The 13,637-nt window shown below is 43.0% G+C and overlaps 1 protein-coding gene across 1 annotated transcript in view; it reads left to right on the forward strand.

Annotated features, from left to right (window-relative positions):
* The window catches only part of CDHR1 (cadherin related family member 1), a 191,453-nt gene that overhangs the window by 99,954 nt on the left and 77,862 nt on the right, over positions 1 to 13,637 (forward strand). The window contains exons 10-13 of the mRNA XM_040436306.1: positions 3,502 to 3,602; positions 7,769 to 7,972; positions 8,068 to 8,220; positions 13,001 to 13,165. Coding sequence (XP_040292240.1) covers positions 3,502 to 3,602; positions 7,769 to 7,972; positions 8,068 to 8,220; positions 13,001 to 13,165 — 623 coding nt within the window. The remainder of the gene's footprint in view (positions 1 to 3,501; positions 3,603 to 7,768; positions 7,973 to 8,067; positions 8,221 to 13,000; positions 13,166 to 13,637) is intronic.

Below are 13,637 nucleotides of genomic sequence, written 5' to 3' on the forward strand. Positions count from 1 at the left end.
AGACCTAAATCTCATTGAGAATCTGTGGGAAGACTTGAAAATTGCTGTTCACAGACGCTCTCCATCCAATCTGACTGAGCCTGAGCTATTTTGCAAAGAAGAATCTGCAAAAAATGTCAGCCTCAAGATGTGCAAAGCTGGGAGAGACATAATCCAAAAGACTTGCAGCTATAATTGTAGCGAAAGGTGGTCCTACAAAGTATTGACTCAGGAGGCTGAATACAAATGCACACTACACTTTCTAGATTTTTATTTATTAAACATTTTGAAAACCATGAATCATTTTCTTTTCACTTCACTCATACCTGCTAATTTGTGTTGGTCTATCATATAAAATCCCAATAAAATACATTTATGCTTGTGGGTTTAATGTGGAAAAGGAATACCTTTTCAAGACACTGTATTGGCCTCTGCTTGATATCTGCAAGAGTGTGGCACACAGGGGCAATGTGCCTTATCATCAATTTGTGCAGTTGCACACTGCTTACTGTCACCTTTCCTACAGTCTAGCGAACTGCATGTATTTTACTGAGCTAATACATTTGATGGGTCTCGATTGCCAAAGGATTGATAGCAAGATGTAAGGGGGTTTATCTATAAGAAGCCATTTAATAAGACAATGTGCCCATATACTGTTTGTACTGGGCAATCAAGTTTCTGTGTCTACCTTCGGTGTCACCTGTTCCCTAACAAAATAATCACTAGAAACTAAAGAAGCTGAGCTAAAATTCACTCTGATAACACATGGCACAGTGTTATCTTGGTTATCTTGTGACAAAAGCCATTGAAATCCATTGAAAAGTTAGTTATCTTTTTCTTGCCATTCTTTATGTAATCCGAGTGCTGAAACACCTACTGATCGTTGAAGCGAGGATATAAAGACTCTCACACAAAGTACTTGCTTTATGTCTGGGATCGGTCGGGGGCTCAGCACTCTGGCCCCTATTAGTTCAAAACCTTGATATATCACTATAACATATGAAAAGTTTTTTAAGTACAGTTACACTTTTAACGGTCAACCACTAATCTATGCATTACATTAATTATAATATAGTAACTGTTCTCTTAAAACATCACACCTTCCATTTCATCTACTTTTATATAGAAACTAATCAACAAATTATGAGCTAAAAAAGTGAAGAAAAAGGCCCCGATTTACTAATCCCAAAAATAACGTAAACAGACAGGATGACTAACCCTGCCCCAGATTTAACACAGTATCTCAGGATGGATGATAATTTGGTGCAGGGATAGACACTTAGGCCATGACCCTCTACACCGTCCCACTAAGCCCCACCCCTTTTTGTGTAAGTCAGAAAAATGGGTTGAAAGCCTAGATGCACAGATTTCATGCACAGACACATCAGTAAATCTGGTCTAAATTCCTTTATGTTGTATGTTTTGCATTTGATGGCTTATTTTGTGGTAGGCATCGTAGTAAAAATGATCAATTCCAAAAGATAGGCACTCAACAACTGGAATCACTCTGAATACACAATTTATTCATAGACCACATTGTACATATCCATTTAAAAACTAAGTAAAATCCAATTAATACACCATATACTATAATGCTCGAACTATCAAAGCTGATTCATAAAAAAAAAAAAATGGGAGATTAAAATACAAAAATTTGTAACCACTCTCAATATTAGTTTTGTATGTAGTGTGTGGACAATCGGCTTTTAGAAGGCTTGTATAATATCCAGTTGTTCGTCAGCCATACTATACATACCAATACTGGAATAACCACTGTGGTAGTAACGGAACCAACCAATAATAGTATTTCCTTAACCTCTATATATGTTCATTCATAGATGTTACATAGGCTTTCTCTTTAGTCCACCATGATAGGTAGTAAGCGAAGCGCAGTGTTGAACGCATAATCCTCCTCCCAGTGTCCCATTAACAAAGAGCGGGACCGTAAGAGTAACGCCGGCAAACGGAAGACGCCAGGCTCTGAAACTCTTGAGCCACGTGGCACACTGTGCACGGACCTCCAGGATCCCAGGTTATACAGTCGGGAGAGAAGGTATCGCACCTAGCGCTTTCTTCAAAGACGAGGTAATACATATCCTGTAACTTACCACGTTATAGTGGTAGGTAGACACTCTGTTCTAATGACACTAATATTCAACTGAGAACAGATACCTCTTAGAAACATATGACATTAATTATTACACTGTTGCACATGAACCTACACAGTGTATTCAGTTAAACCACCGACTGGACATTTATTTCTGAGGTTATTCTGGGGTTGATCACTAATTCCAGATACTCTATAGGTGTTTCAACCACAGGACTACTGACGCTGCTTCGCTTACTAACTGTCACAGTGGACTAAAGAGAAAGCCTATGTAACATCTATGAATGAACACATATAGAGGTTAATGAGGACCTTTCATCTGGCAAAACATTGTGAACTAAGTTTCATGATATATACAACGGCGCCCAGGGATCTCACTGCACTTACTATTATCCCTGGGCGCCGCTCCGTTCTCTTGCTATGCCCTCCAGTATGTTCAGTCACTTGGTTATAGTAGGAGGAGATTGCCCTTGTTCTCCTGGGCATCTCCTTCTCCTAGGCTGTAGTGCTGGCCAATCGCAGCGCAGAGCTCACAGCCTGGGAGAAAAAAAACTCCCAGGCTGTGAGCTCTGTGCTGCGATTGGCCAGCGCTACAGCCTGGGAGAAGAAGACGCCCAGGAGAACAAGGGCAGTCTCCTCCTACTATAACCTAGTCCCCTAAGTCTCCGCCTACTATAACCAAGTGACTGAACATACCGGAGGGCATAGCAGGAGAACGGAGCAGCGCCCAGGGATAATAGTAAGTGCAGTGAGATCCCTGGGCGCCATTGTATATATCATGATACTTAGTTCACAATGTTTTGACAGATGAAAGGTCCTCTTTAAGGAAATACTATTATCGGCTGGTTCCGTTAACACCACAGTGGTTATTCCAGTATTGGTATGTACTATGCGGCTGACGGACAACTGGATATTATACAAGCCGTCTGAAAGCCTGTCGTCCACACACTACATACAAAACTAATATTGAGAGTGGTTACAAATTTTCCTTTTTTTTTTTTTTGAATCAGCTTTGATAGGTCGAGCATTATAGTACATGGTGTATTAAATGGATTTTACTTAGTTTTTTAAGGGATATGCACAATGTGGTCTATGAATAAATTGTATATTCAGAGTGATTCCAGTGCCTATCTTTTGGAATTGATCAATATTAATGTAAGGTGATTGGGTGGATCATAATGGTAGTGCACCTAATCCATATCAGTGAACTGGAGAGCCACCTTGGGATATATCTATTTTATCGTAGTAAACATGACATAAGGTTGTCATTTGTCGCATCTTTCATCAATAACACACCATTTTCTGAGAAGCTAAATTGTTGTCATTTTGCAAAAATGTATTGTCAATGAAAACAGAAAAATAGTAATATCCTGATAACTAAAGAGAAATGTAATCACCAAAATGTGTGTTGACAGGAGCTGATGGAGCTTTTGATATCAACAATATAACTGGTGCTGTCACTGTCATTAAAAATCCCAATGAACTGAAGAAAGAAGTATATGAGTTGAAGATCCAGGTAAAGTATTTTTTTTCTAGATTACCTTGCATATGAATTTCAGATTACAGTCTAACAGTGTTCTGAGACACACTAAAGAATGGCAAAAGTAAAATACTAGAATATTATTTTTCCTAATCTGCTGTCTACCTTATTCTGTCAGCAGACCATTCTAATACATTCTTGATTTAGTTAATTAATTAATGTAATAATTACATCAGTTATACAGCAATTTCCAAGCAAAGTCCTTTTTTAAAGCAGATTTACACGTAAGGCTACTTTCACACCAGCGTTTTTGCTGGATCCGGCAGGGCTCAGCAAAAACGCTTCCGTTTCTGATAATACAACCATCTGCATTCGTTATGAATGGATCCGGTTATATTATCTTTAACATTGCCAAGACGGGTCTGTCATAAACTCCATTGAAAGTCAACGGAGGACGGATCCGTTTTCTATTGTGGCAGAGAAAACAGATCCGTCCCCATTGACTTGCATTGGGGGTCATGCTGGATTCGTCTTGCTCTGCATCCCGGGACGGAAAGCAAACTACAAGTTGCGGTTTGCTCTCCGGTATGGGAACACAACTAAATGGAACGGAATGCATTTTGGAGCATTCCGTTCTGTTCAGTTCAGTTTTTTTGGGGACAAAACTGAAGCATTTGTTTCCGGTATTGAGCCCCTATGACGGATTTCAATACCAGAAAACTAAAACGCTAGTGTCACGGACGTTCCTTCGACAGGTGACAGGAGATCGGTGAGACTGGCAACATGTGGTTTGATCTGACATGTTTTCCGTTTGGATCAAATGATGTCTGTATTGTTTCTGGTGCTTGCCACACCTTCTTTCCCCAGGTCTGGCTATTAGGGTCATTTAACCTTCTCTATTTATAGTTGCTTCTCCCACAATGTTGTGCGGATTATAGCTTCTGTTTGGACTTTTGGATAGATTGTGGTTGGATCTCGGCTGAGTTCTTGGTGCTTCCATTGCTCCTTTGAAGTTAAGTCTTCCCTTTCCCTTTTGTATTTTGTTTGAGTTCTGTGTGTTGCATTTCCCTATTGTTTGTATTAGGCCTGAAGGAGACTCCTGTTCGTCCTTCCTTTTGGTGAAACAGGTAGTCTTGTCCCTGCCATTAGTACCAGGGTCTTCTAGGGCTCGATAGGACTCTAGGTATTCCTGCATATAAACTCATCTACCTTTGGAGGTCTGTTCATACTGGTAGTCAGTCAGGATTTTGGTTAGGGTTTTCACTAGGAGGTGTCCATTTTCCTTCCCTAGTTCTCAGACCTGATGTCCTGTTTCCCCCTTCCCTCCTATGCTTGGTGTGGTGTTTCCCTCCCACACCGAAGTGTGACAGCTAGTGTGACAGTAGCCTTAGCAATGTAAAATGTTTGGTCTTCAGCAATTTATATGTTTTATTTATTTAAGGGCCCTTTACACAGGCCAAGAATCTACCAGATAATTGCTAACGAGTGTTCGTTAGTGATTATCTGGCGGTGTAAGGGTGTCACCAATTACCTGATGAAGGAGGGAAATGCTTGTTCATTGGGTAATTGGATAGTTTGTGTAAGCACCTAAATCATTGTTTGCTGGCAGCAGATTGTGCTGTCTAAACACGCTCTGCTGCCGGCAAACAACAAGTCTGTATGGGGTCGAGCGATGGCACTAGCGGTCGCTCCTTCCTATACTGTAGAGGAGATCGCTGCATGTAAATGCAGTGGTCTCCTTCACTGACGAGCAGGCGCTTACCGGGAAGGAACGCTTCCTTCCCAACAATAACCTATTAAATTGTCCCGTCTAAAGGGACCTTTAATTTCTCACTTATATAGCGCTGACATATAGATGCAGCCGAGCTAAACTTGATGGTTAACACGTTAAGTAAAGAATACCAAGAAAATGTTGACTGACTTTTCAATGGGTTTCAATCGCTCTTGTCAGGAGATAACCAAGATAATACTGTGCCATATGTTATCAGAGTCAAGTTTAGCTCGTCTACATCTGTATTCTGCAGTGCTTTTCAGACATTATCATCACTCACTGACCCTAGGAGGGCTCACAGTCACAAAACGTATTCCACCTTGCCATGCATTACTTTTAGAAAACAATGTGTGCACCATATGAAAAAGAGGTATGTCAACTACTGGGGGTCAGGACAAAATTGCTTACCCCCTCACCTATACTCTCAGACATTTGTTATTTCCTTTTCCCAGAATCATTACCACTCTTATTTAGGTACAAAAAAAACACAAATTCCACAGGATCAACACATTCCACCTAAGAATTAAGAGAAGGCCACATGACTCACAACTACCTGACCGGGACACTCATTGGGAAATAACTTATTTAGGTGCTGTGTCTTGCATTGCAGCTCAGCAATTCACGCCTGAATAGAAATCTAAAAACTCACTTTATTAATTCATAAAAATAATGGGCACCCGCCTAATAATTGGTGATCAGGCATAAAGGGTATAAGACCAAATTTTTGCTCTGGGATCACTAATGATGTCTGGAGTGCTGTATAGGGAAGCCAAAGTCCCTGGATAGTCAAAACTGTATGTAATTAATCCAACTGACGCCGCACATGTATGGCACTGCGGGACCCAGCACCATACAGGTATGGATCATTGATTGGGCGGGTGCAGAAGCTGCGCCCACCCGATCAGCGGCAGCGGCCCAGCAGTCGCTAACAGCCGAGTCCCCGCTGTGTATGCCGGCATTGGTGAAAACACAGATCCTGGCGCTTTAACCCTGTGTATGCCGCAGTCAGCACTGACTGTGGCATGTACGGAGTCGGTGAAGGGAGGGGTATTGCTGTATCCGCATAGACCAGCTCTATAAAAATATTACATGATCAACCCCGTCAGGTAAACACCGCAAAAAAATAAAAATAAAAACAGCGCCAAAAAAGCAATTTTTTGGTCACGTTGCCTCACATAAATTGTAATAACAAGAGATCAAAAAGTCGTGTGTACCTCAAAATGGTACCAATCAAACTGTCATCTCATCCTGAAAAAAATGAGACCCTACATAAAACAATCACTCAAAAAAAAAAAATAATATGGCTCTCAGAAAATCGTAATACAAAAACAAGATATTTTTCTTTAAAAAAATGCTTTTACTGTGTAAAACTTAACAAAAAAAAAAAATGTATATATTAGGTATCGCCACATCTTTAACGACCTGCTCTATAGAAAAATCACATGATCCACCCCCTCAGGTGAATGCTGTATAAAAATCTAAATAAATACTGTGCCAAAACAGACATTTTTGGTCACCTTGCCTCACAAAAAAAGTAATACCAAGCAATGGTATGGTATGGTACCATCACCTCATCCTGCAAAAAATCAAAGCCTAAGATAATCTCCCGAAAATGAAAAATAATAAAAATATGGCTCTCAGAAAATGGCAACACAAAAACAAGATTTTATTCTTTTCAAAAATTATTTTACTGTGTAAAACTTAAAAATAAAAAATAAACATATTAAGTATTGCCGCACCTATAACAACCAGCTCTATAAAAATATCACATGATCTAACTTGTCAGAGGAATGCTGTAAAAATAAATAATTAAAAACAGTGCCAGAACAGTCATTTATTGTCACCTTGCCTTACAAAATCAAATCGCCTTATCAAGTATCAAAAAGTCATATGTACCCCAAAATGGTACTGATGAAAATGTCATCTCATCCCTCAAAAAATGAATCGCCACATAAGACAATCACCCAAAAAATAAAAATCAATGGCACTCGTAAACTAATTCATCAAAATCTGCGCTGCAGAAGCCAAATGGCGCTCCTTCTCTTCTGAGAAACATTTGGCTGTGAAAATGTATAGTTTAATTTCTTCCAATAAAATGTTGTTTTAGCCTCAAATTTTTCATTTTCACAAGGGGTAACAGGAGAAAAAGCACTCAATAATGTATTACCCATTTTCTCCTGAATATGGCAACACCCCATATGTGGTGGTAAACTGCTGTAGGGGCACATTGTCTTCTTGGACAATCAATTCAATACCTTTGCTGTGAATTCAAGTGCCCCATATTCCAGTGCCAATGACACCTGCTAAAGAAGACCACTCCAACTCATACACAGTATGTACTTTTCAGGATTTCCTTTATTCATCTTATATATCTTAACCTAAATGTATTAAAATGTAGCATTGTATCAATCTATGTTTCATTGTTTGTTAGGTATCAGAACTGACTCCTTCTGGTGAGGTAGTGGGTCAGGCCTTTACAGTTGTTACCATAAGAGTTGTCGACCTTAACAATCACCCTCCAACGTTCTATGGGGAGAATGGACCACAGAATCGATTTGAACTTACCATGTATGAACATCCCCCAGAAGGAGAGATACTGAGGGGACTTAAGATAACTGTGAATGATTCGGATCAGGTTTGTATATGCATTTTGTTTATACATACACATGTGATTTTCATATTATTTTCTTATACTACTATCTTTTTTTGTTATTTGTTTTACATTTTTAGGGTGCAAATGCCAAATTCAACCTGCGTTTGGTTGGACCTGGGGGAATGTTTCGTGTAGTCCCTCAGACTGTATTAAATGAAGCTCAAGTGACAATAATCGTAGAGAACTCTGCAGGAATAGACTATGAAAAGTTTCATTTGTTAACTTTTAAGGTATCCTTTTGCATATATTTTAATTACTTTTGAACTTCTTACAAACAGTTCAGTAATATGGATGAACATGTTTTACCTATAGATATACCTAAACTGACGTGATTGCCTATATGTTGAAAACTAAGGCCCCTTTCACACAGGCGAGTTTTCCGTGCGGGTGCATTGCGTGAGGTGAACGCATTGCACCCGCACTGGATCCGGAGCCATTAATTTTTTATGGGGCTGTGGAGATGAGCGGTGATTTTCACACATCACTTGTGCGTTGCGTGAAAATCACAGCATGCTCTATATTGTGCATTTTTCACGCAACGCAGGCCCCATAGAAGTGAATGGGGCTGCGTGAAAATCACAAGCATCAGCAAGCAAGTGCGGATTCGGTGCGATTTTCATGCATGGTTGCTAGGATGAAAGTCTATTCACTGTATTATTTTCCCTTATAACATGGTTAATAATAGCATTCTTTAATACAGAATGCTTAGTAGAAGGTCAATTGAGGGTTAAAAAAATAAATAAAAATTAACTCACCTCCTACAATTGATCGCGTAGCTGCCGTTCTCCTGTTCTTTCTTCAGGACCTGTCAAAGGACCTGTGGTGACATCACTGTGCTTATCACATGATACATCACATGATCCATCACCATAGTGATGGACCATGTGATGAGCTCAGTGATGTCACCACAGGTCCTTTGACAGGTCCTGAAGAAAGAACATGAGACCGCAGCTACGCGATCAATTGGAGGAGGTGAGTTAATTTTTATTTATTTTTTTAACCCTCAATTGACCTCCTACTAAGCATTCTGTATGTATTAAAGAATGCTATTATTTTCCCTTATAACCATGTTATAAGGGAAAATAATAAAATTTACAGAATACTGAACCCAAACCCGAACTTCTGTGAAGAAGTCCGGGTTCGGGCCTGGGTACCAAACATGGCGATTTTTCTCATGCGCGTGCAAAATGCATGAAAACGCTTTGCACTCGCGGGGAAAAATCATGCATGTTCCCGCAATGCACCCGCATCTTTTCCCGCAACGCACCAGCAACGCCCATGTGAACCCAGCCTATTTGTCTAAAGAAAAAGATAACCCTACTAAGACCTATACTTAGAATAATAAACATTTTTATATTAACCCCTTAGTGACCAACCATACGTGTTTTTGCGGCGATCACTAAGGGGCCTTAGGCTGGGCCGCCGCTTTTTTCATTAAAAAGCGTATTTTTAATGGAAAAAAAAAAGCATTAAATTTTTTTTGGGGGGGGGGGGTTATTTAATAAATGTGTTTTTTTTTCCTTTTTTTGCCACTTAATAGTCCCACTGTCACGTCTGAGGATGGGGGAAATCCTCAGCCGTGTGGAGCCCGATGATGTTACGGCTGCTTGACCATGTAGACAGGATTAGGGAGCAGGTCACCTCCTAAGGCATCCCTAACCTGACCCTAGCTCCTAGTTACATGGGCCAACCTTGATGGTAGGAGGGCCCATGCTCCGGAACCTAAAAGTCCCTGCTGGCCCTCAAGATGACCCTCACCTAGGAGCTGAGTAAGACAAGCCCACTCCTCCTAGACACGGAGGAGCAGGAGTCTCAACGGCCAAGCTGCAGGAAAAGGGGAGACATAAACAGCTCTATGGATATGGCAGGTGAACTAGAGTTCCACCTACCTGCCACAGCCTTGCTGACTGGATCCCTGTGTTAGCAGGGTGCAGATCATAAACGCATCCCCACACAGGGACCCAGATCCATAGCTGCACAAAGGGAGACATATAAAACATCACACAGACATCACACATAACTGGAAATAACTTAAGCACAATATGGTTATGACATTAAGGTTTATGACCACAGGGGTGGCTCTTACTGGCAGGTAATAGAGACATGAGGCTGCTCTCAGCTAAGCATGGCTGAAGCAACCTGCAGGCCTGCAAAAGCAGTGAGGCTTTATAGGCCAAGAAGCCACACCCCACAGTCGGACACACCCAGTGATCACACACACTAGGAAGGAGATTAACCCTTCCAACACCAGGGAAGGGAAAACACCACTTAAAGGGAACGTGCACACAATAACATAAAACACAGTGCACACATCCACACATCACACACAAAACCGCATGCGCAGCGTAGCGAGCTGCATGGCACAGCTCAGCCTGCTACGCTGCCACATACATACTGTTGCCAGCGGCAACCACAGGTGAGGCCAATACCACAGCCCTCACCTGTGATTGAACACCAATGAAAACCGCTGACAACCGCATGCGGTTCAGGAGTCACGGTCATAGCCATGGCCGTGACACTCCCACCCCTCAAAGCCCCCCCACCAAAAAAAGACACGTGAGGGACTCAGACAAGGGGATAGGAGAAGGGGACGTCCACTCTCAGTGCCGGTTCTAAAAAGGGGTCGCTGTCAGCTGCATCCTCTCCCGGCTCACACTAGCCAGTCCGACGAGGACTGCAGCCCGCACCAGCAACAAAGAGAAAAGAACCACTGAGAGATGGACGAGGGGACTCTCCACTCACGTCCCCACTCCAGTCGCTGCCAGCAGACACTCCTAACCAGCACGCAGCCAGACCACTTGCGGAGTGCTGCCAGCAGACGACCAGAGATGGGAACATGGAGAGGGACGAGGGATCCCCAACACGGACGGTAAGGTGGCGGGGAATAAGCCACCAACCGTGCCGTTAACGGAGAACCCCCAGGAACGCTCTCCCTCCGGAGAACGCGCATGCAGGCCACATTGATATGGCACTGCATGCTGCACCCTCTTTCGAAGGTATGCATACCGCATACCAGACACACACCACGTGTAGTAAAATCAGGGGGACGCCACACGAGGCAACGGTGAAGGAATGGCGGGGAAACGCCACTCACCGCGCCATCAGAGGCGAAACCCCCAGAACGCTCTCCCTCCGAAGAGCGCGCATGTACCCCTTCACAGACGGCGGTACATGCTACACCCTCTTTCGAGGGAATGCATACTCCCACCCCTCAAAGCCCCTCCCAACAACAAAAGGGGAAAGTTGGTGAGGCATAAAAAACAGTGGGAGGGGGGGAGGGGAAAGACAAACAAAAGGGGACACCAACACGGACAACGGTGAGCGAGGAATGGCGGGGAATGCCACTCACCGCGCCGTAAATGGTGAGCCCCATAACGCTCTCCCTCCGGAGAACGCACATGCACCCCATCCGCAGATAGCGGTGCATGCTTTACCCTCTTTCGAGGGAGCGCCACGTAAGAAGCGACTGTGGTCATACTGTCACGGCTGAGGATGGGGGAAATCCTCAGCCGTGTGGAGCCCGATGATGTTACGGCTGCTTGACCATGTAGACAGGATTAGGGAGCAGGTCACCTCCTAAGGCATCCCTAACCTGACCCTAGCTCCTAGTTACATGGGCCAACCTTGATGGTAGGAGGGCCCATGCTCCGGAACCTAAAAGTCCCTGCTGGCCCTCAAGATGACCCTCACCTAGGAGCTGAGTAAGACAAGCCCACTCCTCCTAGACACGGAGGAGCAGGAGTCTCAACGGCCAAGCTGCAGGAAAAGGGGAGACATAAACAGCTCTATGGATATGGCAGGTGAACTAGAGTTCCACCTACCTGCCACAGCCTTGCTGACTGGATCCCTGTGTTAGCAGGGTGCAGATCATAAACGCATCCCCACACAGGGACCCAGATCCATAGCTGCACAAAGGGAGACATATAAAACATCACACAGACATCACACATAACTGGAAATAACTTAAGCACAATATGGTTATGACATTAAGGTTTATGACCACAGGGGTGGCTCTTACTGGCAGGTAATAGAGACATGAGGCTGCTCTCAGCTAAGCATGGCTGAAGCAACCTGCAGGCCTGCAAAAGCAGTGAGGCTTTATAGGCCAAGAAGCCACACCCCACAGTCGGACACACCCAGTGATCACACACACTAGGAAGGAGATTAACCCTTCCAACACCAGGGAAGGGAAAACACCACTTAAAGGGAACGTGCACACAATAACATAAAACACAGTGCACACATCCACACATCACACACAAAACCGCATGCGCAGCGTAGCGAGCTGCATGGCACAGCTCAGCCTGCTACGCTGCCACATACATACTGTTGCCAGCGGCAACCACAGGTGAGGCCAATACCACAGCCCTCACCTGTGATTGAACACCAATGAAAACCGCTGACAACCGCATGCGGTTCAGGAGTCACGGTCATAGCCATGGCCGTGACACCCACAAGTGGACTATAACAGACAATATTTTGATTGCTTTTAAAATGCAATGCACTATTCCTATAGTGCATTGCATTTAAATGGCAATGCTCTTCTGACATTGACCAGCAGGGTGCTCCAGAGAGGTGCAGCCTGCTGGAAATTACTCAAGGCTGGTCTGGGGCCTACATCAGACCCCAGCCAGTCTTCACACACATTGGCACCCCGCGATCGCATTTGCGGGGTGCCAATGGGAGACAGAGGGTGTCCGCTTACTCTGTCAGCACTTTACATGCGATCGTAGCTGTTAGAGCAGGACTGTGGCTCTCATGTGAGACCCAGGTCCCCCCTCCCCGCTGCACAGGGGACCCAGCCTAAGGCCCCTTAGTGACCGCTGTAAAAATACGTATGGATGGTCACTAAGGGGATTAAAAATTGGAATTGCCCGATAAACTAGAGTTTGCTTATTCGGTGGGCAATCAGTGGCAGCATTACACTGCAAAAAATTTTTTACCTTTATAAATGTGTTTCTCATTATTGTTTCAAGTTGACATAATCTGACATATGTATTTATCATTTAGCTTCTTGCTATTGAGGTCAACACACCAGAAAAATTCAGTTCAACGGCTGATATAACTATCCACCTTCTAGATATCAATGACAATGTCCCAAGATTCTCTTCTGAGTATTATGTTGCTAGAATACCAGAGAACTCCCCTGGAGGCTCCAATGTTGTAGCTGCAACAGTAAGTGGTCTTTTTTATTATATAAAATGCATGTCTACAGTTCTGTTGAATAAATCCAAACTGTTTTCTGCCTACATCTTTGTTACCTGTAATACCTGCATTCCACTTGCAAGTGTGTAATGTAAAAACTATCCCAACTCAGGGGAAATATGCTGCCATGCAGACTTTCTAAGCATGTTCAGATAGAGATTGGGGAAGAGAATTCAGTAATTATAGCGAGAACTGTATGGCTGTTCCATTACATCTGTAACATACTGGACACCAGGTATGAAAGATTGACCCTTTCAACCCTTAGGATACCGGAGGTTTTTTTCGTTTTTTCATTTTAATTTTTCTTCCCTATTTTCCTTGAGCCATAACTTTTTGATATTACCGGTCACATAGCTGTATGAGGGCTTATTTTTAGAAGGACAGGTTGTACTTTCTAATGCCACCATTAATTATGGCATAAAATGTAGGGGGAATTTTTTTT

This window comes from Bufo bufo, chromosome 6 (genome assembly GCF_905171765.1).
Source record: "Bufo bufo chromosome 6, aBufBuf1.1, whole genome shotgun sequence".
Taxonomy (NCBI): Eukaryota; Metazoa; Chordata; class Amphibia; order Anura; family Bufonidae; genus Bufo; species Bufo bufo.